This window comes from Condylostylus longicornis, unplaced genomic scaffold (genome assembly GCF_029603195.1).
Source record: "Condylostylus longicornis isolate FDR11 unplaced genomic scaffold, ASM2960319v2 ptg000027l, whole genome shotgun sequence".
NCBI classification, from domain to species: Eukaryota; Metazoa; Arthropoda; class Insecta; order Diptera; family Dolichopodidae; genus Condylostylus; species Condylostylus longicornis.
Window position 1 is genome coordinate 2,080,717 of NW_026577996.1, and position 27,136 is coordinate 2,107,852.

The following is a 27,136-nucleotide window of genomic DNA, read 5'->3' on the forward strand; positions in this document are numbered from 1 at the left end:
TAATAAATCAATTTGAAGTTTATAATTTAATTAAAAAAAGACTTGAAAAGATAGCTTCCTCAATTTATTATCAAGCCATTTTCAAATGTTTTTAATAAAAGCAAGAAGAGAAGAGTGTTGAAGAGAAAAAGTAATTTTTATTCTTACGATTGTTCTTATGAAATTAAAAGTAATTCGTAAATTTTACAGACTCACCTAGTTTACACTTCGTAAAAAGACCTAATATTCTTTTTTGATAGCTCTTATATTGAGTTTTCTTATTATAGGTTTCTTTAATGTTATATTTACTAATTTTTAAAACTATATTAAGCAATTAATCCAAATTAATTCTTATAAAATATGAAATTCATGTGTCATTTTAAAAGACATCTATGTGTGTGTATAATATCAAAAATTATAGAGGGTTTTTTTTGTATTAAAAATTTTGGCAGAGAATTTATTTATTAACATTTTAATGATTGAGCGTAAAAGTTCTAATAAAATGCTGCTAAATAATTGTCTTAAACGATCCGAATGTGCTGAAATACGAAAATTATGCTATTCTTTATATATTGTATTTTAAATAAATTGTGTTAAATTAAAAAATAAGTTATATTTTAGTTCCCAGATGCCTGTAAAACTTGAAATGTGTGATGTATTATTATCAGGAGGCACTACTCATAGAAATTGAATGATATATAAACATAATACTACATTTTTTTTTCATTTTATTTAAGCTTAACATACAAAAATTTGTATAATATTATATATTTCATATTTATGTGTATATATGCTGATAAACAATTGTATAGATAAAAAATAGTATGAAAAATTTAAATAAATTATAGAAAAATAAATATCCAAAATTCTTTTCTTTTTTTTTTTATTATTTTTATATTTTTATACTGATAAGGAATAATATATAATATGAATACCAGAACTAATTAAATAACAAATTAATAAATATTTATGTGGTTAATAATAATAAGATTAACTATATGACTTCATGCTCAATGCAAGAAGAAAACAAAAGAGTTATAATGCAATGAATATTACAATTATTTGTTAGTATAATAAATAATTAGGAAAACAGTGATTATTTTTATATATTTCAAATGATATTTTGTAACAAATAATTTGTGCATCTAAATAAACATTTATACGAGTATCAATATTTTTAATTTGATCAAATATTTTTCATTTTCATATTAAATAATTTTATGTTTAAATAAATAGTAACTTTATGTTCACAATTTGAGAATATAACAAGCAAAAATAAAACAAAAATTAAACAAAAAAATGTATACAATAGTTTTATATAACGCCTGTATACATGTATGTATGTATATATTTATGTACATATTATAATATGCATGTATATAATTATAATTATATATTTTAGTTTTTAGATATTTTAGCAAACACATCAGACTTTTTTCTTAAATTTTCTTCTGGTTTCTATTTAAATTTAATTTTTGATAGCTTTTCTTCCCTTTTTCTTTTCTGAGATATCAGAAACAACGACAGAACCAGTTGTGATTCTTTCGAACGTTTCTCCTGTAAATATTAAAAGAAAATAATTATATATTATCTAATAAATATAACTGAATATTTTACTATTACCACATGTAAATAATTAAAGTACATGTTGTTAGAAAAAACGAAAAACTTAAATATAGAATTTTTTAGTTATAATATTAGTATTGAAACAAACATTAAATTAGAGTCACTGATCGAATAAGTTCAGATAAAATTACTTAGTTAAAATATTGTTTAAATTAAAGTAACGAAAATTATTATTAAAAATATGTACAACTTACGTATAAAATGTTTTTTTTTTTATTAGCATACTTCTTTTATTAGCAGAATTTAGCATTAAATTAAAAGTTTGATAAGCCCAGTCATAAATAAAAGGGTAAAATTTTTGTATTTGATTAGCCTTGAGTTTGATTTAGAATAAATTAAGCTTCAAATTAAATATCGAAATTTGGTAAATTCAGAAATTTTTATTTAAGCTGATTTGGATTTTAAAACTGTTATATAGCAAGAGCATACCTTAGTATTTGACAAAAAAATAAGTAAAGCATTTGTTTTTGTTCTTATAAATTATATTTTATTTAACTTAATAATATTATTTTTTTTTTAATATTTAAACAAAAAAAAATACACAATTAAACATTTTAATACTTTGCTTTCTATTCTCTACAGCATTATAATTTGTTATACTTAAAATACTTTGTTTTTTGTCTTTATTTTTCAAAAGTAAGAGCACCATACAAATATAGTTAAAATTGTAAATATTAAAAATAATAAAGCATCATAATTTATAAATTTGAAATTATCACTTTTTTTATGAAAGAAATACTCACTTTTCTCTTCTTTTACCATTTGTACATTTTTAACAATTGTTTTTGTTACTTGTTCACCTGGTGCAATAACTTCTTCCTCATATTCTTCGATTATTTCTTCTTCAGAGGTGTCATCACCATTTTTCTTCTCAACTGGTACAGGATCATAGATAGTTTTACTACAATAAAAAAGTTTTGTTCGTTTTTTTTTTGTGTAGAAATTTTATTATTAAAATAAAGGATATAAAAAGGATTTTGCATCAACAAAATTAATGTTTTCCTTAATTTCATTTTCTTTTAGCTTTTTATTCTTTTATTGATGGAAAAAAAATAAATATTTTATACACAATTTCCTAACTCTATGCAGTGGAATATTCTGAATATTTGTAATTTTTAAGTATTCCTTGAATTATTGAAAAATGTTAAATAGATACATAAATTGTTCCTAATGATACTTTTCTGATATGCAAATTAATATTTTACAAATTTCTTTCCAGTTAATTATAGTAGATTAAAATTTAAGAAATTCATAAATATGAAAAGTTTAAGAAATAAATCAATTGTATTTCCTAAGCTTTTAAAAATAGAGAAATAAATAATTAGATATTAAAGAAATGTGAGTATTGTACAGATTCAATAATTGAATTTAAGGAATAAAAACTTAGTGTATTTATTAATGTTTTTATTATTAACATTTATTTACTGTGTTATTAACTATTCATGACATTAATAATTTATTAACACTTTTATTATAACAATTTTATCAGAGAATAAAATATGTATATTAAGATATATATTCATATGTACATAGAAATTTAGGTAACATTTAAGAAACTAACATAAAATCAACATGTTTGAATTTAAGCCATTTAATTTGTAATTTTGGAATATTCAATACTTCAGGTTCACTTTGTAAGTATATAACAATTTTAAAGTTGTATAATATGTAATAAATTTTCAAAAAGATATTGCAAGAACCGACCGAGAATATAATTTGTATGGGGATACAGGCATATTTTAATTTAGAGCAATATAAAATAGATCTAATTGAGGGATATGACTTAAATTAAATATTTGTGTATTGAATATTGCAAAGAAATTTTATATTGTACTCATGTACTAAACTTGTACAAATATATATTTACCTAGACTTTTTAACAATTCCTTCTTTAGTCACGGTTGTATAATGATATTCGGTGCCACCAGGAATGCGTTTCTCTTCAACAGTTGTAACATCACCTGGATTTTCTGATGGAACAACTTTTTTAATACTTCCATCTTTTGTTTTTAAAGTTTTTTCCGTTTGAAGATTTTCATGTTTTTTAGCTTCTTTCAATTGTTTCTGATATTGTTTTATTTCTTCTTCAGTCATATCAACTTCTTCTTCTTCATAAACAGTTTTTGTTGATATCATTGTTTTACCTTCCTTATTAACAGTAGTATATGTGTATTCGGTACCACCGTTGATTTTTTTTGATGTAACAGTTGTTTTACCATCAGCAAATTCTGGTGGCAAAGTTGGTGGTGGTGGTGCTGCTGTTCTCTTCTTCTTTTTAGTAACATCTTTTTTATCATTTACTGTATATTCTTCAACAGAATCTGTTTTTTTCACCTTTTTACCAGTTTTTGATTGTATTGCTTGAACATTATGTTGTTGTTCTTCAACTGAATCAGTTTTTGTTACTTGTCTACCAGATACCTTAGTAACACGGCGATGTTCTTCAACAGTTTCCTCTGAGAACTGTTGAACAATATTTTTTTCTTGTCTTGCAATATTTTTGCTATCTCTTCTATTATATTGTTGAATTTCCTGTATTTGATTGTCCTGTGAATCTTGTTTTTTAACTTTTTGTACAGCAGTTGTATTCTTTTTTGTTGTATTTCTATTAGTTGTTTCATTTTCATTAACATCAACTCCACTATCATAGAAAGTTTTTATTTGAGTACTTGATGTACCATCAGGATAAACAGTAGTATGAATTTCTTCACGTCCACCAGGAATTTTACGATGTTCAACGGTTGTTTTACCATCAGTACGATTTTGAAGTTTTTTAATTTCTTCTTCATCAGTCACAGGTACTGGATCATAAAAAGTTTTTGTTTCACTTTTTTTTGTACCATTTGGCTGTTGTGTTGTAATTGTTTTTGTCCAACCACCGGGTATTATTTTATAAAGAATTGTAGCACCAGTTTTTTTATCAAATTCAATTTTTCCATCTTCAATATCGGCTGATGTTAATCGGCCTATAATTTTTATTTGAAGTGTTTTGTTTAAATTATTATAATAGTATTACAATGTTTAATTAAAAATTGTTAAAACAGCTATATTTTAGTTAGTAGCCATAACACAAGTATGCGTTTTTAATAACATATATTAATTTGATTTTATGGTAATGTAAAAATATGATTGCAAAAATATAAAGTTTCATTTTTTCTTTGATATTAGATGTATACTTATTTTGTATGTTTAAGTATTCACATTCCACATTGTGATAATATTAGTAATGTTTGTGTTATTTAAAATAACTAATTTCTTTTTAGTGTTTTTTTTCTTCTATCAATAATTAATGATTTTTATTCTTATTAAAAATTAACTTGGAATTAAAAGTAATTTTCTTTGAAATATCTACGTTATAACTTAAGACAAAATTCTCAATATTTTGCTATAAAAAGTGGAAAATTGTTAAAATTATAAAAATTTAAAATTACTTTTTAAGTTCTCACTAATATTTTTAATATATGTTTAATAAATATTGAAATAATTAATTAGTTTTGAGTGTTTTTCGGGCAATTTATAAAAAAAAATATAATTTATAAAAAATATTATTAAAATGTTCAATATTATTATGCTATTAATGAATGTTAACATAAATTATATTAATAATGAATAATTGTTTACTTTTTAAGATAAAATTTAAAATTAATTAAGAATCACAAACGAATTGCCTCATTTCTTTTTCTACAAAAATGAAAACATTTAAAACACATCATTAATTGTTATTGGGCTCCTTCAGTTAGTTTTGTTTTAACAGCGGATATTTTTACTGTTGTTATATTATTGTTATTCATATGATGCTTAGAATTACTATTATTGTAATTATAATAATCATTATTAACACGAACAGGTGACTTTGATGCAGATCTCCCTACAAAAACATATATACATACATATATAATTTATTTTTCATATTTATATAAAAAAAATCAATTATTTTACTTAATTATAGATAATTATAAAATATTGTATGTATGTTTGTTTGTTTTTTTAAGTATGTACCATTTTTTAATAAGATGATGTTTTTTGTATTATTTTTGTTGGAATTGAGTTTGTGTAGTGTTGGTTTTTTTGTACAATAATTGGTGGTGTGCTCTTTTCGTTTATATGATGATAGTTTAATAATTTTTTGTTTTTCTGTTGATGAAGTTAATCTTATACATTTTAAAAATAATCTTTAAAGATTTTCACACTAATAATTTATAATATTTAATTGGGATTACTACAAAGATGGATAAAACAATAATATTATGAGAATAAGCTCAAACAATTTATTAAAATTAAGGATGAAATTAGAAAAGTATATATAACATAAAAACAATGTGTGCTTAATGATAAATGATAATTCTAAAAACAATTCAATACTAAATAAATTTAAATTACAGATGAATTCATTATAAAGTTCAAAAACAAAATTTTTCTAATAACATCAAATATTAGAGCCTTCACATATTATAAAGTGGATTTTTTAAAAATAAAAAAATTAAAATCTTGATGTATGTGTAACTTATTTGAAATTCATATTAATTGAATACTCAAATATATTCCAAAAATTTAATATATAATTGGTTATACTATTTATAAAATTATTTAAAAATTATTTATTTTGAATTTCATAGTTTAAAAGTGATTTTAAAATAAATATGAAAATAGAAATTTGAAGCCTATAACTTATTTATGTAGAACTTTAAATTTTATTATATTTAATTTTTACATAAATTAGTAAAAACATTTGTTATGTTTTGTCTTCTATGTTATAAATAGATATTCAGAATATTAGGTGTTTCAAAGAATTTGTTTGTAAATAAAATATTGTGTATAATATTATAACTAGATAACATAATAGTTTATCAGTTTGCAATGTACTACGTGTTCAAATTATATAATATGCGTTTTAGTGTAGTTTATACATATGTGAAAAGGAATTAAATTTTTCAAAATTAAAAAAATTTGAAATTATAAAATAGAACATAAAATTACATAATTAAGTCACGACACAAAAGGTGCTTTGTTGTTTGATCTCTGATAGAAAATAACCTAAAAAATTAATCAAATTAAAAATTATTAAAATTTTTACTAAAAAAATTTGCAAAATATTTTTCATATAATATACATGAATATATAAATATATAACTTTTCTTTATATAAAATAAATGAATTATATAAAGAAAAAAATATAAATAATAAAATTAATAAATTAAAAAACTATTTTATTTTTAAAAAAACATAAATTTTATTCTTTAACGTTCAAATTATTTCATTATTTTTATTTTTTTTTTTCAAACGTAAGATTTATTATTTAAATTTTAAATAATATATAAGATGTTGTAAGTAAATAAATTAAATATATAAATGTAATTATATTTACTTACATTTTGTCTGCTTTATTTTAATAATTATTATTTAAAATTAATAAATTTTAAGGTAGAAATTATAATTTTTTAAATTAAAAACTAATGAATTAAATTATATTATGAAAAAAAAAATATGGCATAAAATTATAGCATACTCTTAGTGTTATTTTGTTCAAGAAATTTGAATTTTATCAATTTTTTCTTTCAAATAAACCTAAACTAGAGTTCTTTCAAATAAACCTAAACTGACATGTTTTGCGGTTTAGGAAGGTAAACTGAATAAAATAAAATGCAGTATTGTTGCCTTAACATGAAACTTTTAATATGTTTAACTCAATATAATTATATCTGAAAATCGGATTATAGAATACGTTACAGTTAAGAGATTTTTAAAATAACTGCTTTAATGATTAACTACCCTATTAGGGCTACAAATGCATATTATACAATAATAATATGCATTGGTGAATGGTGTATAATTTAAAGCTATATAATTAATTAAATATAATTAAATGTGCTGAATTTTAAATATTACATAATTAAAGAGGATTGAATTAAACATTCTCTTTCATAATTATTTTTCATTCTGAAAAAGAGTAAATAACCATAAAACTTTTAATATGAATTCAAATTTCTTAAATACAATATTTTCGATCATTTTCATCTCTTGATTTATTTATTTTTAATAAAAATTTAGTTTATGAAATCGAGTATACTAACTGGAACTTAAAAAAAAACCTATAAAACATTTTTCAAAAGAAATTTTTTTTTATAAGCTCATAATTAATATGATAATATAATATAAGTATTTTTTTTTGTGCATAAAAAATTCTAATAATTAAAATTGAACACTTTCTTTTTTATTCAAAAAACAAAACTTTTTATTATGTACTACTTTTTATTCTAATAAAATAGAAATAAAAAAAAATATTGTATAATATTTTTTGTAATTATTATAATTTGATAATGTGTATTTTAAATATACAATAAATTTTTATATGAAAATCATGAAATTAAGAGAGAGAAAAAAAAAATTTTACATAATGAAAACATAAAACATAAAATCATGTAAGTAGGTAATATATTGTATATGTATATGGACTTTCAAATTCGAGATTAAAAAAAAGAAATTATGCTTTATATAAAATTAAATTATAATTATATTTAATGTATATAAATGATATATAATCAAATTTAAAATAAAAAAAAATAAAAATTGACTTGTAGTTGACTTTAATTTTTTTTGTTTTTTTTTTTAATAATAATTAAATATGTTGGCAACAATTTTTATGATTTTGTTACATACTAGCAGACTCTTGTTTATTATCAGACTTTGGCTTGCCGTCAATTGTTTGAGATATTTTCTTCCAAATATTGTCAAATGAATCTAAAAATTAAATTTATTCATTTTTTAAATAATAACGCAGTAGAATTTTTGAAATTAATAATTGAAAATGAGAAAAAAACAAAAATACCTTTTCCAGTGTAATCAATGTTACCAGATTCCCAACATTGACGTCTCATTGCTTGTTCATAAGCCTCTTGTTCGGGTGTTTTTGCTTCACCTAATCTTAATGTTGAAAGTACACCAGCTAACCCACTCTAAAAATTTTTTTTTCATTATTTTTTAATATTAAAGTATCTTCCAAAGACACAAACTATATAATTTGTAACAACATTATTTAAATATATTTTCGTTAAAAAGAAAATGAATGCAAGCTAGTTAGTGATTAAATATAAATTAGTGATCAAACAGAAATAATAAAATGTAAATTTTAATATTATCCATACCGTCAAATCAAGCAAAGCACATACACAAAAACAAAAAAACACAAAAAAAAGTAAATAAAAGTAATAAAATATAAAAATATTTTACAATTTAACAAAAATTAGATTAGACGAGATGTTTGCGAATTTTTGATTATAATAAATTTTATAACACTTTAGTAATGAGGACACTAAAAGATGACAATTGGTGAAATTATATTTAATTACATATTTTTCATCTATTCATAATTAAGTTTATACCCCCAAATCTCCTCATTTATGCACTAGTGTATTAAATTTAAGAACTTTTATTTTTTTTAACTTTTCTAAGCATTCTGAAAATTATTTCTTTTTTGTGCCTCAATTTGTACTAATTCACTTTAAATATGTAATTTTATTTCAATTTCAAAATTTTAATTTAAATTATCACATAAAAAATTATTCATAAAATATTTATAAATTTTCAAAATGCTTACCCCAGAATAAGATATATTTTTATAAAAAAATACTGTTATATTATTAGTATTAAAAATAAATAGGAATGTACCAGGAATTTATGAGAAGATTACGTATGAAAAATATTAAAAAAAATAAAATTTTTTTTCATTTACATTTATTAAATATATTTATGATGTATTTGTAATACAATCATACCCGAAATTTTTTATTTTAAAATAAAATAAAAATAATAACAAAAACTAGTGAAATAAATAAGAAATAAATGTTTTAAATTAAAGTTTCTCAAGCCTTAAAACATAAATTTACTTTAAGAGGAATTCGTTTGTACATTAAAATTTGAACAGACACAAAATAAGTAAGTATTAATGAAAACTTATGTAGATTTGTGTTTTAATTCTTGAGAAATATCAAATAAAAGAAGTTAAAAAAAGAAGTTAGACACATGCCCCTATTTTTTAATCTGTATAAATAAATTAAATTTAATTCCAAAGAAAATCAAGTAACTAAATAAAAATATTGTTGTTCCAATAAAATAAATGTACATTATACAATAAATATAACAATGTTAATATATTATTATCAAATTATGTGAGAAAGGGTGAATAGAATTGTTTGATTGAAGAAACCCCACGAAATACTTTTACATAGACGTTCTCATATACTAAGTGCACAGACAATATTGGAAGGACATTTATACTTTGTATGTGTATTATATTTTTAAATATAAAAATACATAATATTGAAGAGATCTTTTTTTTTAATTAAAATGTTTAGGTATACGTTTTTAAATACACACCTCTTCATCAATATTTTTTGTATTTTCAATATTATTTGAAAAATCATTGCTATTATTTTTATAATAATTTACTTCAATATTATTATCAATATTTTCATTATTGTTGTTAATATTGTTTGTATTTTTTTCATTATTATTATTAAGTCTTTTATCATTGTTATTATTATTAAAATTTTGTGTGTTATTAAAATTAATTGATTCTGATGTTGCTTTATTTGGTGATATTAATTCATTATTATTATTATTTTGTGTTTGTAATTGCATTTTTAAATCATATTGTTGTTGGTTTTGAATTGATTGTGAATATGAAGATGGTAGTGGTGGTGATGGTGGTGGTGTAGAAATTTTTTCTGAAATTTCTTCAATATTTTTATAATTACAATTATCATTAGTATTTTTTTTATAATTATTATTTGGAAAAGTAATGTCACTACTAATATTTTTATCACTATTATTTTGCAAATTAATATTGTCTTCAAATGTTTCAAGATTTGTATTTTCAATTGTATAACAATCTAATAATATATTATTATTATTATTATTATTATTATTATTTAGTTGTTCGTTATTAATTAAATTAGTTTTGATTTCAGTTTCTGTAATATTTTCATTGTTATTATTACTATTAGTATTAGTATTTAAATAATTGTGAATTGTCTTTTCATTAAAGAAATTATTTTCAAATAGATTTTTTTCATAAATATTGCATTTTTCCAATTTTTCATAGTAATCTTCCCATGGATCGTGGAAAAGTATCGGATTTTGATTAATTGTTTCAGAAATAATTATTGGATATGAATTTTCTTGATAAGTTCTGCCTGATGTTGAATAAATCTTTACCCAAAAATAAAATTGTACGTAAAATTTTTTTTATAATACATGTGCGAAAAATATACGTAAACAAATAAATAAAAAATATATAGCTAGCTAATATTTTTTATTAAAAATTTTCTGAGATTTCGATTTTCAATCATATAAAAACAGTTGAGAAATTTGCTCAATGATATCAATTGGTTTGGAATTGTTTTAATGGTTTTGATGAAATGTTGACAAAATTTAAAAATTTTAAAGAGTATTTAAAGGAAGAGTTAACTTTAAGTCGAAATAATTTAAATTTTTGTATGTGCTATTGTATTTAAATTAAAAGATTATATTTTAATATTTAAAATTGAAATATTATTTACAAAAATAAGAATGAATAGTGTATACAGGAATTTTCAATAATGTCTATATATGTATATACAGTATGTAAATTATAATTTACGCTTCAAATTTCATGATCGAAAAAAGTATTATAACAATTTCTAGTTATTTACAAAAATATTTGTATACTTAATGTATTTTTTATATCTACAAATGCCTAAAATTTGAATTCTACCTTAAAAAGAAATTCAATATGCATATATACAATAAAAATATAATTGATATTATATAAAATGAAAAGAAATAGAAAATTTAAATCAAAATTATTTAAAATAAATTATCTTTAATTCTAAACAAATTCTTTTTTTTTTTGAAATTTCAGTGCAAAATGTTTATGCGCTTGCAACATTATTTTTTAAAATTTGTATGATAACATTAGGAACTTTAAAGGACTTTACCTCGCTTTCAGGGCTTTTTGAGCTTACCTCAGCTTCATTAATTTTTAAATTAAACTTTTAATTGTTTTTTGATTATTTTTTTTTGTTGTTATAAAAAAAGCAAGATTAAGAAAAAAAAATGTATAATATTAATATTTATCACTCAGAAAATTATTTTGTTTGAAATTTTGGTTAAAAGTATAATAGATTTAAATAAACTTATCACACAAAATATTAATTTCAAAATTCATTAATTTCAAGCAAGAAAACAGAAAATTTACCATTGAATTATGTAAACTTTGATGAACTTGATCACAAAAGATGTTCCACCATAATTGAATGAAGTCAGCTAAAAATTAAAAAAAAAAATTAATGATTACCACCGTAAATATATAATTATGTTAGCTTATGAATATGATTTGTAAGTATTTGACGAAATTCATACGTATTTCTGGTCAAATGCGTTTTGTTCAAATACTTTATTAATTTATAATAAAATGGGTACTCAAATGACAATAATCACAAAATTCTTACCAGCATGTTCATATCCCTGAGGTGTGTGAGCTCTTCTGTTTTGTGAATCAAATGTTGCTAACCATGGTTTAAGTTTGCCAGCAAAATGTAAAATTTTGATACGATCTCTGAATCTACGTACATATTGTTCAAAAAAAGTCATATGTTAAAATCTCATATAATTTGTAATTTATATTTATTTTTGAAAATAATAAATTACTGTTTAAAAGCTGGTAAATAACAATATGCTGCGTATGCGGCTGTATTATATGTGAATGGTAAATGTTTACTAATATCTTTAGTTGCCCAGTCAGAAAAGTATTGATTTAGTAAACCTTGATCACCACCATCAAAACTACCATTTTTTACAGCGAATTCAATTAATTTATTAAATGTTTCTAAATTTGGACGATATACAAATACACCAGAATTAAAACAATCTGGCCAACTAACATCTGGTGCAGCTGAAAGTTCTTCTCTTTCAAATAATTCATCAGAGTTTTGTAAAACCTAAAATAGTAGAATAATGATTAAATTTTATTCTTAAATTACTAAAACAGTTATTAAATTTTCTACATAGTTTATACATACATACATAATAAACATATGTATGTATTATATGTAGATGCATTTATATGAATAAATATTTACTAAAATATCTGCATCCAAGAAAACACATTTTTCAAATTGCACTAATCTCCAACAATGTAATTTCGTAAATGTGATTCCTAATTCTGGACGTGCTAAAAGTGCTAAATTAGCTTCATCCTTAGAATCCAATACATCAACTTCTTGTACAACATTAAATGCGTCTTTTAATTTTGATTTCATAGTATCTGACACATTCGGTGTTACAAGTACTGCCAATTGATGTGCTGTACCTACTCTTTTTAAGCTATTTGCTAAAACCAATGCACCCAATGAGTACGTATCATTTGTAGTTAACGTAACCCAAGCGAATTCTATAAATAAAAATAAATTGAAGAAAAATAATTATAGTTTTCTTTTAGGAACATTTTATTTTATTTAATTCAAGAATATTTTATTTAATATTATACGGGTATGAATGTAGCTATATAAAATTAATAAGTACTTAAAAAATTTAGTTTTTAGATATATATATTAAATTTAGTAAATCGAAAAATTATTTGATAATCAACAAATTATGTGATAGTTATTGTTATAATTTAAAAATAATATTACTTATTATAGTGAAAATAATATCACTTATAATAGACGAAACGAATCGGGAAGAGGAATAATAATAGAAAATTTTGGAAAAATTAATTTTTGGTTGTTCTTAAGTTACAGCCCATAGGAAAAACTTAGTCATTAATATAGGAGTAATATGACTCAAACACTAATCGAAACATCAAATTTTTTTGGCAAGAAAATTCACAAACTCGCGGGCCGCTTTATAGGGGAATTAAGTCCGTTAGCCGAGACTCTGTGAGACGGAGGAGCAAACTGCAATAGATCTGTTGTGGAATGTAGACAACAAAATAAGGCAGTTTAATGTAATTTACAATCCATTTTGATATTTATTTATCAAATTATTCTTCTTACATGTAATTTAAAATAAACTACATATAAACTGAGCCGTGAATGAAGATCCATATAGTTGTGAATGCGACGACAATTCTGGCAATAAGGAGAGAAGAGATTGCATTTTTGAGGCACGTCTAACTTTTATAACTTTGTTCGTATTTGTGACTTTTTAATAAAATAAAATTTTTTAACAAAAAATAAAAACCAAAATTAAAGCGAAAATACTGCTTTGATTGAGCTATAAAAATCTGATTAAAATTTTAATGACTCGAGTGATCCAATCTTTCTTTTCATGTCTGGCTTTTTCTGACATCTGTTGAACTCCTGTTGCATATGTGATACAAATTTCTGCTTTGTATTTTTTGATTTAAGCATGTGAGTGTCAAGCTGTCTTAACCTGCCCTTCTTGTTTCTTTTGACTGCTAACTTGATTTTTATGTCGACAGTTAAAAGGGTGTGAACATCCGTGGCCCCCCATTCCCTACGTCCATTATTAATTTTAACCATCTTCGAGACATTTTCTTTGTGTGGGAATATTGTACCGGTTATCACTAGTTCGTGTTGTTTGGATATATCTTTTGATCTTTCTCCATTATTACTTTGTGTCGAGTACCGTGCCGCCCTACAGTTGACCACTATTATTAGAGCAGAAAAGTCATTTTTAGAGTTTTATTTAAGTACTGATGTTAACTGTTCGTAGAACTAAACTTTAACTTCAGCTGCTGTGGTATTTGTAGGAGCATAGCACTGGTACTATAGTGAATTTCTTTATTCTTGAGCACAGTTTTGCAGATATTATTCTATTTGAGGCGTAAGTTTCCTAACAATATTTCATTTTCATTCTGCGCTCACCCGACTGCAACCTTATAATACTAGAGTTAAACTCAGCTACCGGGTCCACCACAAGACAAGATTGTAGTCGGAAAATTTAGATCTCAATTTTGTTTTTAGTAAGGGCTTTTTTGGTAAGACTTTTTGTATGGGCTGCTTATCAAAAAATTAGAAAACACTTATGTCACGAAAACTGTAACTACTTTTGTAAGTTGTAACAAAGGATATAATTCTTCAGAGAATTGAATGTAGGCACTTGGAGGAATTATCGGACATAATCATGATGGGTTTGCAGGGATTCAAAAAAGGAATTGAACATTTCTATACACAAACATATATAAATTATGGTAACATACGTTATTTTTAAAATATTAATTCAAATAATATTGTTTTAAAATTGTTTATATTATATGTATGTATATGGTATCAAATAAAAGGAATAATAAAAAAATATGTTAAATTTATAAATATAGATTAATTTAATAAAATCATAAAATAGTTTTCAATGAATAAAAGAAAAAAAATATTTACAACAGAAATGAGAAATTTTGCATTAAAAAAAAAATAATAAAAATAAGATGAATTCTTTTTAAATAATTATATTTCATATTTATTATTAAATTATAGTAAATTTACAATAATTATTATTTTTTTATAATTTTGAATTTTTTTCCAAAAAATATTATAGTATATTATGTATGTACTTTTGTTTGTTTTCGTTTGAATACATATACATATTATGTAACATGCCATCGTAATTTATCTTGTAAATAAAAAATATTATACATTTATTAAGAGAGTGAAATATTTTAAACTTAAATTTATTTTCTTACATCCAAAAAACTCTTTAGTGAATTAAAGAAGCTTTAATTTTATTTTCTTTTAATTAAATTTGCATAAAATTTAAAAACAAAATTTGCAATTATTAATTATTCAAAAAAGTAAGAGTATCTCAAAAGAAAACTGCAAAATTTGGAAAACTTTCTTGTTGTCAAAACGTATTTTCGCAATCATTATGAATTTTATTTAAAATTTAAGCACAGCGAACATCTTAGGCCTGATTTAAGGAGATGAATCTCTGTTTAGGATTGGATCAAATTGAAATTTTATTTAAATAAAAAATAATAATTAAAATGCATGTGGATATTTTAATATTGATTGACTTCGACACCACTAAACTAAATAACTTGAAAATATTCGGTACCGCCGTTCAGCAACAAAATAGTAACACTAACAGGTATTATTATTAACCAAACGCAAAAAAAGGATTACCTATTTACAAATAAAAAAAATGGCGGTTTTTTAAAATTATAGTTGGTCCAAGTGTTGCAAAATCGAAATAGACCATTATTTATTCAGTTATAAACTTTGAGTAAGTTTACAGTATAATAAGGCAAGACAATGTTTCGCAATTAAGTTTACAATGCATGGTAAATACAAATTGTATATGCCAACAAAAATTGGACAATTATATGTTTTTCAAATTTTATACGCCCATTTAAAATTAATCAAAGTTTTTGCAAAATCCTATAGATTTCAATAAGAACGATAGCTTCAACACTAGGATTATAGAAACGGAAAAGTAACTGACATTGAAGGACAGAAAAGAGAGGGAAAAATTTAGTAGAAAAAAAAAATAATGTAACCAAATTCGATAACTTACAATAAAAAATAAAAAAAAACATATTTCACTGCTCTTAGATTATATCGGTTTAATTAAAATGAGAATATGAAAATTAAACATAAGTGTTACTTAAGCAAAAGAATTCTTTTTCACATCTTTGTTTTATTTCTTGCCTTTGAAAGCTCCTATTTTTACATAAATTATTAACTTATCAGTAGCAACAGCAGCGGTAAAACTTGCAATGCATGTATTATTGTAGCACTATGAAAAGCATTTTTAATAAACAAAAAATAAAATATCTAAATTTAACTACCTTTTATGAATGAGAAAACCCACAAAAAAAGAAAAACAAAATTATATTTTTATCTTGTTTTTTTTTTTTTTTTATAACTTCCATGGAACATTGATGATGATGGTAACTATCATGATCGGCTCACTTTCGTTGAATTAAAATTTCCTTATATCTTTCATTGAAAACTTTCTTAAATCTGCTATCATGCTAACAGTATAATTCATTTGCCATGTGCAAAAATCTTTTAACATAATCCGCTTCTTATTTCATTTTAATATTAAAAGAAATTTAAAACACAAAATATAAAAGACTATTGCACTCAACAAACTTCATACTTAAAAGAATGATATTTGTATAGATTCAAGAGGAATATTTTCTGATATATGTATGTATGTATATGAAATTAAATTATTCAAGGAAAGCATTTAATATGAAGTTTCTAAAAGCAGATTAAAATACACAGAGCCCCCAAAAAAACCTACAAAATACAAATAATTACGTTAAAAAATATAAAAATTAAAGTGAAAAATTTAAAAATTCCAAAAAAAAAAATTAAAAGAAAATTTCCATATAGAAAAACTTACCATCAGGGGGCGTAAATTTTTTTTTTCAAAAATAAAAAAAAAAATATTTTTTTAACACAACACTCACACAATTTATCATTATTCACTTGAAATTTTCCAAAAAATAAAATAAAACAAAATATTGGAAAAAATTACTTTAAATATTTTTATTCTTTCTAATTTTAAACAAAACAAAATAAAACCGACGAAATGAAAATTTATAAAATGAAAAAAAAAAATTGTGAAAAACAAAAGTTCAAAACATTATAAATTTTCCGTGAATTTTTCTTTTCCAATTTTGTGTATAGAAGTCAAAAATTACTACACACCATTTAAAAATTAAAAGCATGTGATGTTTAAAACTATAAGGTAACGATTTTATGTATGATGGGCCCATAATAGACTACAATGTGCATGAAATAATAATTTATGTTAATTATGAAAATTAATTGTAAAATTTCAGTCCTACTAAAGTTGACTTTGCTTCCAAGTTAAAGCTTTTCACAAAGTTTTACCAATAAGGATTCGAATATTATTGATTACTTTACTTAATTTAATTAAAAATAAACAATTGATAATTTTTCATGTCCGGTTTGATTGGTTCTTATTGACGGGACGATGTGTAATTCTTAAAACTATGCCTTGCAAAAAATGTGAAATAAAATTTTTTGATTAAAATTTAAAACTAAAATTGGTTTTTATGAATTAATTTTACAATCATTCGCCGAAAAGATTTAAATAGGATAGTGAAAAATAATATTGACATTCACTTACTACAACATTAAAAGAGAAAAATCACATTATAAACGTTAATATTTGAGATTATATATACATAATATGTAATTTTATGAGTATGTATAATATTGCCAACGAGATTAAAATAACATTGCGTTAAATTTTTTTATGTTCATATTATTTTCAATTTCTACAATTTTTCCTATTAATGACAACGTCGTGGGTTTTATTAAAATGCATACATATATGTACATATATATATATGTATGTATATCTATATATTTTATTTTATTATGTGTATACAAGGTATGATCGTATAATAAAATGCTATTTTTTTTTTATTGTATTTTTGAAAATTATTCGTTCATTGTTGCTGCTTTGAAATTTTCAAAAATAGATTTTTAATTTAATCACTTGTAAAAGAAAATCGCACTAAAATTTAATGCTGCCTCTCGGAAACAAACAAAAAATATCAAATACTGTTTTTAATAATTTCTGATGCTATTTTTAAACATAAAATTAAGAAAAAAGAAAGAACATTGTTTTTGATGGAGAATAATGCGGCGGTTTAACGAATTATTTCTTTTCTCGGAAATTTTTTATAAGCCTTAGAGCATTCGTTATAATATGTAACATTTCATGTACATTTTGAAAATTTGTTAAAATTAAAATTGGATATTATTTTTTTTTAAATAAACATATGTAGAAATATCCGAACATCATTTTACATAAGCATACAATTATTGACAGCAATGCAGTAAAATATTATATTGTACATAATGTTTGTAAGCCATTCATTTTAGCTTCGTAATGGTATTATTCACATACATACATATATACATATGTGTGTACTTGCATACATAATACATTATTTTTACAATAACTTTAAGTTAAAATTTAGCCTTAAAAAGTTCAAACTTTTGCTAGAAAAATTATACATTTGTGAGGTTTCAATCATTGATCTTGTTAAATTTCCCAATTAAATTTAAGTACACAAACTTAAATACACATACTTATGCGTTTGTGTACATTTCATATAGAAATTTTTGGACTTTTTTTAAAATCAAAACAATATTTTAATCATGAAAAGAATTTTCAAACATTTTCATACAAATTTTTTTTAAATGAATTAAAATGAATTAAAATGAATTACTTGAATTCATTTGAAAATCTTCTGTAAATAAATGGAATTTAATTTTAATTTATTCTAATTTCGCATTTTAATTTATTTAGGAGTCATAATTATTCTAAGTATAATACTTTGAATTTTTTAATAGCTATTTAATAATAAAAATGATTTTAAGATCAAGGCAATAAAAAATGGCGTTTAGCCAATATTATGTATGTACGTATGTATTTTATGAAAAACTCTTATTTTACACTCTTAAATTTGCAAAAATTAAAAATAATTTTCTCTTAATTTTTAATTCTACTTTTTTTTTTATTTAGATATACTAGAATTTTTTTTGTTTTTTTTTTTCATTAACGCTTTTCATGTCTACAGTAATTTTATTTGTATAAGTTCATTCTCCATATCTGAGAACAGGAACGCTTCCCATTTTAGATTTTATTTCTATACAACTAAATATTTTTAATTAAAAATAATGTAATGCGATTTTATAAGAAAATATGATATTAATATGCAATTTAATATTGTTCAAATAATTAATGACGAATTAAAAATGAATAGAACCGTAATGTGCAAAAAGGTTCAAATATTAGGTGTGAATAAATCATTGTAGGTATTCGATGTTTCTTCATGGTTCTAGTAGTTAATATTACACGTGTATCACATGTAATATTAGTGATTATTACGCTTGTATCAGCTTAATGTACCATGCTACTATCAATTCTCAAATAACAATTTTTTAAACAACTACAATATAGATTCGTTGAAAAGCTATTATGTAAAGTATGCAGAGAAATTATTGCAGTCACAAAAAATATTGTGTACACTGCCAAAAATAATTTTTTCATTAAACATTACAATTTTTACTTGAATACATAGTTGAATCGCTTGAATTAATCTTGAAAAATAGAATTTTAGTATCAAGAGCATTTTACATGGTGAAAATTACCGTACTTCCTGATTTAAGATGCAAATTTTTTTTTTGTTTCTTTTAGTATAGGATAAGTTCATTGTCATGTATTCATTTTTATTTTAAGATTATTCTTGGCATTTAAAAATATTAATAAAATTGTTATGTTCATTTATGCCAATTTTTATTATAAATATATACATATATGTATACATATATTTTTAAATTTGCATTATGTTTGCATCGTGTTTCATTTATTTGTATTCAACTGGTACAAATGGAGAATTCAAACACAAATTGTTTTGGTTAAAATAAGTAAAAAAATATCGTTTATATGACATATAAGTATATATAAAATTAAGTATATATAAAAGATTACTCATATGACAGACAAGCTATTCTAAGGAAATTTCCAAGAAATTTCAAAATATTTATAATTGCCATGAGCTACAGTAAGTATAGTAGTTTACTTACTGTAGTCACTAACAGTGACTGTTTAAAAGTGACATACTCACTGTCTAACAAACCTTTGTTTGAATTTGTTTATGAACACAGGATAGAAAGTGATGTAAAATTGTAGTTGTCATTGGTTCACTAATTCAACCATAACCATGGTGTCAACAAGTAGTTAAACGAAAATTAGGAATTCATTTTTGTTAAAATGTAAATCTTTATTGAAATATAACAAATTTTCGACAATAAGTATACTTATATAGTGTCTAAGCTTTTAGCATATGCGTATAATCAAAAATAAAAATTAATTGAAAATTATACCTATTGCGTCTTTTATAAATACTTAAAATAGAAAACAACTATTCAATTAATATTTTTGAATAAATGCCAATCTCATTTACGTTTCTTTTTGGTTTTTAAAAATTTTTTCCAAAAAAAATGTACATATATCTACATACACACTATGTATTTTATATTAAATTTCTTTTTGTTAATAAATTATTATTAGTAAAATGTAGAAATTGGAAAATTTATTTTATTTTCAATTAAATTGTATTAATTAAATTTATTGTCAAATTTTATAATTGACGTATGTAAATGCAGTCTTTGTTCGGTTCTTTAAAATTTTTACTTTTTTTTCTTTTCTATAAATGTTTTTTTCTCTTTTTGATTTTGTGAAAACTTTACTTAACAATTTTGGTTTTTAAGCCTTTAACTTAAGCGTATATCGAAACTAGCGTATAACAAAACATATAAATTTTGCTGCACAAACAAAATCTTAAGCATACAATGGTTTTTATTTTGACATTTAACTGACAACTACTGTTAGTTAAACAAATATCAAAACGCTTTAGCGTTCTTATAACATCAATTGGTTGACGAAAAATATTTCGATTCTCATTTGGAAATTGTAGTAAAATTCATAAAACAAAAACTAATTTTATAGATTTTAATATCGGACAGTTAGAGCTTTGATAAGTATAAAAATTTTTGAACAACTTCGTTTAAAATACGTTAAGTCTCTAATTTCATGTGTTATAGAAAAAAAAATATCATAAAAAAAATTATAATAATAAAATAATGATTTTGTCTTTACGCAGTTCGACTCTAAATAGGAAAAAGCGTAATTTGTTCCAAAACAAAACGCGTGCTTTTTAAGACAATTTATTTCGTAATTTTATAAAAATATTATTATGTAACACAGAAGTAGGTATGTATGTTAATGTTATTTTGATTAAAGTAAATTTTGAATCGCCCAATTTATAATAAGTTGTTCAAGTCAAATAACAACAAGAATTTATTTCCATCTTAAGATATGTTTGTATGTAAGCATACGAATTCTTATTTCTTATCATAAATTTTTTTTTGTTTTTCTTTTGCGATTTTAGATTTACGATTAATTTCGATCGCTTTTTTTGTTTTTTGAATGAATCGACTATCTATGTATATTTTTTTTATTTTTGTATATATGTACATATGTACGTATGTGTATGTAAAAAAAAAATTTGATTCATATACTACATACATATTGTATTACAAATTTAGAAAATAAAAAGTGAAACTAAAGAAAAGTGAAATTAGTGCTTTATAAGGAAAAATCGGCTGATAAAATTTATTAGCTCTGTTATATTAAATAAATAAAAGTGAAACAATTTTGCAACAGAATTTCCGCAAATTTTAAATTTTATTTACATCGTCAGATAAAAATAATTTTTTTTTTTTTACTCTTTTAATTCTAATTTTTTCGACAAAAACTGATGTAATTTTTAGGTTATTTAAAATTGTCTGAATACGTTTTCTAATTAAACCAAAAAAACAAAAAAAAAATCTGTTTACTTTTCTAAAAATCAAATTCTTAAATTAGATTTTGTTTTAAAATTTACATTTTAATTGTCTGAAACAAAAGAAACAATATTTTTATAAGAATTCTTTCAGAGACGTTTCATGAATTTTTCAAAATTTGTGAATTAAATATACATATATACATATGTATAATTCATCAAAGCAACTCAGAGGGGAATTTCAAGAGATATTAAGATCTCAAGTCAAATTTTAATTGAATCTCAAGTTGATTTTTGAATTTGTTTAAAACATTTTAAAAAAGTGTTTATAGTTGTAGTCAGTTTTGAAATTAAAGTGTATTAATATACAAATATATATATAGGTATATATATGTACATTTGTTGTACAAAAGTTTCAAACACTTCAAAAATTGGAGTTGATACTTTTTATTTCTCCCAAAAGTTACTTATTTGTGATTGTTTGAGAATTTTGAAGGGAAACTAAAAAAATTATTTGCATTAATAACGTTGTAAATCATAATAATTGAAAAACCATCCCTGATATAATAAGATACAAGTATATGTATACACGTGAAAATATGAAAAGGATTTTGAGAATACTGCAATTGAATACGTGTATAAAAACAAAAATTTAATCAAATTATTTTGCCGCTAAATACAAAGTAACCAATTAATAAAATCCGAAACTTATAAGGATGAATCAGAACGTTATTGCAACGATGTTATATTCTGTGATGAATTTAAAATTATGCTATATAACAAGCAAGGATCAACTAGTGTGAGGAAATCCGTTATAGGCTCCAAACAACAAAAATATTATACCAATCGTTAAATTTGGAAAATTATCTGTAATGTTTTGGAGTTGTATATGTTGTCGCGGGGTGTTAAACTTGTTTTTTAAAGATGGTCATATAGATAAGCAACAATATCTAGACATTTTAAAAACGAACCTGGTAAACAAAGTCGAAAAATTTGGTCTTGTTGGTTATTATAAATTCTATTGGTATAACCGCTTGCAGTATAAATCTTATTTGGTAAGAAGCTGTTTGCTTCATGACTGCCCAAAAGTGTTCAAAACACTCCCCTAAAGTCCAGACCTCAATCCAATTGAGAATTTTTGGGCCCACTTGAAGTAAAGTTTGGCGAAAAGTATACTAAAATCCAAAAGTGACCGTATAAAACATATTATAGAAGAATTGTCCAAAATTTCGGATTAAATTGATATGGAAAAATTGACTACTTCTATGAAACGATGACTTTGGGCTGTTCTAAATCTACGGGCTACCACGTAAAGTATTAAATTTAACAATTGTAGCTGCATTTTATTTTTTTTCCTAATATTAAATTAAAAAAACTAATTTTGAAAAGACTTTATTTACATTGTGATATGTCGAACTTCTTCGTTTTTGTCCCTTTTCTTTTGTGGTTTCTCCATTAGAAAATTATTTTAACGCAATTAGGTTCTATAAAGGATTAATAAACTGACATTTACAAAAAAAAATCAAAATCAATGCATGCCATGCAACTTATTAAAGACTGAAAGTAAATTTTTTAAAATTTTTTCATTTTGAAAAGACTTTCTTTACATTTTGTATGTATACACGTGAAAATATGAAAAGGATTTTGAGAATACTACAATTGAATACGTGTATAAAAACAAAAATTTAATCAAATTATTTTGCCGCTAAATACAAAGTAACCAATTAATTAATTTCGTGTCTCCTCGATCTATTCTCCTTTTTTTTATGAACTGAATGAACCAACGCATAATGAAATTTTTTTAAATTTCTAATATATATTTTTATTGTTTTTAGTATCATTTTGGCGATTATCCAATATTTTTCCCAATAAAAAAAATACAATTAGAAAATAAAAATATTTATGAGGAAAAGAATACAAAATCTTTTATACGTGCATACTTATATATATATATACATATGTATATGTATGTAATGTCATCATCTTTAATTTTCGGTATCTTAACTTAATAATAAGGCAAAATTAAAAAAAAAAATTTTATAGTTTAAAATTAAAATTTTTAATTTGAAAAAAAATTTTCTTTTATTAGAATTTTTCTTTATGCCATTAAATTTTGCCCGTATAATCTTTCATAATATTTATTAATTATTATACATACATTTTTTTAGTATTTATATCAAATTAAAATATAATTTTTTATTTAGACACGTTCTTAAGTAAAAAAAAGTGATTTTCCTCTTAGATGTGGGATTATATTACAGACAGTCAGGCTAAGTGGGCATGGATAAACTTAATATGTATGTTCATGACGTTTATGACATGTAATTTGAAGACGATCATGTCAAGAACGGGACGGACTTGAAAATTAATTGTATTAAACATATTGATTTCTTTTGTATATGTACATTCGAATCAGATCTAATTACTAACTTTTATATTTATGTGTATATGGTTAACTGAATTAAGCACATCAAAAAAATGTAATGTGAATCAAATAGTAAATTAAGTAACACCTTTTTTTTAATTTATGTTCTAATTAACTAAAATGTAGAATAAAGATCATAAATAATAATTTTGCTCGTAGTTAATGAAAATATGGCTATGAAAATATGGCTAGTTAAGTTGTGAAATAATTCTACTTTAAGTAATTGCTATTGCTAATCTAATAAGTACATTTCTTTAAAAGTCAATTTTCTGCTATTTAACTTTCATATTTTTAATTTTGGCATTTCACTTATGATCTGTTATAGTTTCAGATGTCAAATCGACTCCATTTCGTTTTGCTTAAGCATTTTCGAGAAAATTGGGCTTTCAAATTATTAAAATTTAACAAATATTTAATTAAGAATGCGTTCTATATTTCAAATTTCAAAATTTGAACTAATTAATCCACCGCTAATATCAAATATTTCCTCCGGTCTATAAAATGTAATATAAATTATTATCAGTCACATTATACTAGCATTTATTCATTATATTATACTAGTTATAGTAAATACAAGTTATATATTCTGATTCAAATATTTTAATTTAAATAAAATTTAAAGTGCAATTAATTAAATTAAACTGCAATTAAAAAAAATATACAAATTGATAGATTAAGACATTTGTTGTTATTCTTATAAATTTTTCAACACTTCACAAACTCTTGACTTAATGTAAATTTCCATTCTTTTTTTTTTATCCAGGACAAAACCAACAAAAATAATTCAATAACAATCAAAGATAAAATTTTTTTTTTTTTGATTTATTGCTTAATTAAAAATTCGATGGATTAAATACTTATATAATTACAAGTATGTAGTTTAAGAAAACTCGCACATTTTACATATTTACCTCCTTATCAACTTTTTATCATTTTTATTGGTATTTTTCGTTATACCGCGTGGGAAAATATGGAATATAGGTACATAACCAAATTTCCACACAATAACTTGTGTATGTACATGTATATAACATAATGTTATCTACAAACATATGCATAAAGCAAGCAATAAGTGCCAGCAAGTTAAACACCTACTTAATTTATATTGCTTAAATCAACTAAACATGTATAATATAATGTCAGTATATGTATGTACATACATATATATTAGACATTATATGAAATTATTAAAATAACAATTTAAGTTTCACTGCATGTTTATTTTCCTAGAAGAAAATTTCTCTTTTGGTAACCAGACCAATTGCTTTATTTAATTTTAAAATCTGCATAATTCATATAAACATTTATCTAATTTAATAATTTTGACTTATTTTGACTGTAACATTACTACTCATTTGACAATCGGTTTAATTCCTCTTCAGGATGAAAAAACAAGAAACAAGTATTAAAATACCTACATATGTATGTACGTATGCTTCTCTTTCAAAAATTTTGCAATAAAATCTTTGAAAATGATAAAGGGAATCAAGAATAATAAAAAAAAAGAAACAAAACATTTGTTTTATTATAATTATGAAAGTTGAAGGTCATTCAGGGTCAAATCAAATATTTTTATAAAATATATGAAATTGTTTCAAATTCTAAAATATTTTTTTTGATATTAAATTGTTAGCACACATATATATATATATATATGTAGGTATAGTTTTAAAAATTTAGAAACTGTAATATTTCATATACATACATATGTATGTAAGTAGATATGTATGTATATGCATACATAGTTATGTACTTTCAAAATTTCTTTTGAATAAAAACTCAACTGTTCGAAATTCATGATGCTTTTTTAAATACAATTTAAAAAAACGTGTAATATTAATTGTGTATTTAACACATTACTTTAATCAAGTTTCCACAAATCTCGGCTAAAGCTATTTTTAATTCTCTTTTATTATTTGGCGCAAATATTCAATATCGATTCAATTATGATTCCGATATAATACGCGTAATACGTATAACAACTGAATATAGAATATATGTTTATTAATAAATATTTTTTATGCAAATAGCTAAAAATATACATAATATAATTTAAAGATATAATAAAAATATTTAAAAAGCATGATGATATGAAAAATATTTAAAAAAAGAAAAAAATTAATGTTCATTAGTCAAAATTGAAAAAACTTACTGCTCATTTTGATTATATTTTTTTAATTTTTTTAATATAGGAAATTCTTTCTTTATTAAAACAAAACTTTTTTCACCGAAAATTAACCAAAAACTCAATATTTTAATAATTCAATTATTTTTTCACAAAAATGTATATAAATATACTTTTTTTTTATTTTGATAGCGAGTGTATATTGGCGGTATACAAAAAATACGAATAAGAAATTATAAAATTTCTATAATCATACAAAAAAAATAATCTTTTTAAGTAATGATGACAAAAATAAGAAATTTTAATTTTCTAATGGAAAATTAGAAAAAAAAAAATTTGACAAGACAAAAAAAAATTGTATTTAATTTTGTTCTAATAAAAATAACAATATTTTTATTATTAGCCGCGCTCTTTTAAAAGGTACGTTCCTATTCGTATCTTAACCGTGACTAAATGAACAATTTAAAATAAGAATTGTGTATTTTATTTTATTTGAAAATATGTAAAAAAAAATCTATATATTTCTCAATTTCTTTCTAACACAGCGAAACGAAGCCAAAAATATATTTGTATTGTACAAAAACATTGTATAAATAAAAATGAGAAATATAAATACAGTGATGTGACTTAAGAACTTCAAAATTGTAGC

At 22.2% G+C, this 27,136-nt stretch overlaps 1 protein-coding gene across 10 annotated transcripts; it reads right to left on the minus strand.

The window, feature by feature from the left end:
• Nucleotides 1-1,113: 1,113 nt before the first annotated feature.
• On the minus strand, nt 1,114-26,932 carry LOC129607217 (glycogenin-1). 10 transcript variants are annotated; one of them, XM_055518030.1, is made up of 11 exons: nt 26,515-26,932; nt 12,723-13,033; nt 12,292-12,581; nt 12,093-12,205; nt 11,840-11,907; nt 9,979-10,812; nt 8,432-8,558; nt 8,263-8,343; nt 3,473-4,571; nt 2,349-2,506; nt 1,122-1,536 (listed from the first exon to the last, which is right to left on the minus strand). In XM_055518030.1, exons 1-11 carry the CDS (start codon nt 26,519-26,521, stop codon nt 1,448-1,450), a joined length of 3,177 nt encoding a protein of 1,058 aa, XP_055374005.1. In that variant the 5' UTR covers nt 26,522-26,932; the 3' UTR covers nt 1,122-1,447. The 10 variants fall into 10 exon arrangements, with proteins under 10 accessions (XP_055374006.1, XP_055374005.1, XP_055374004.1 ...); XM_055518031.1 differs by lacking the exon at nt 2,349-2,506 and having other exon boundaries at nt 1,114-1,536; XM_055518029.1 differs by lacking the exon at nt 1,122-1,536 and having other exon boundaries at nt 2,164-2,506.
• Between the last annotated feature and the right edge of the window lie 204 nt (nt 26,933-27,136).

Coding starts and splice junctions, on each gene's coding strand:
- LOC129607217 (XM_055518029.1), bottom strand. Junction 11,908..12,092: donor TCAGGGATATGAACATGCTG/GTAAGAATTTTG, acceptor TTTAATTTTTAG/CTGACTTCATTCAATTATGG. Junction 2,507..3,472: donor GGAATTGTTAAAAAGTCTAG/GTAAATATATAT, acceptor TTTTTATTGTAG/TAAAACTATCTATGATCCTG.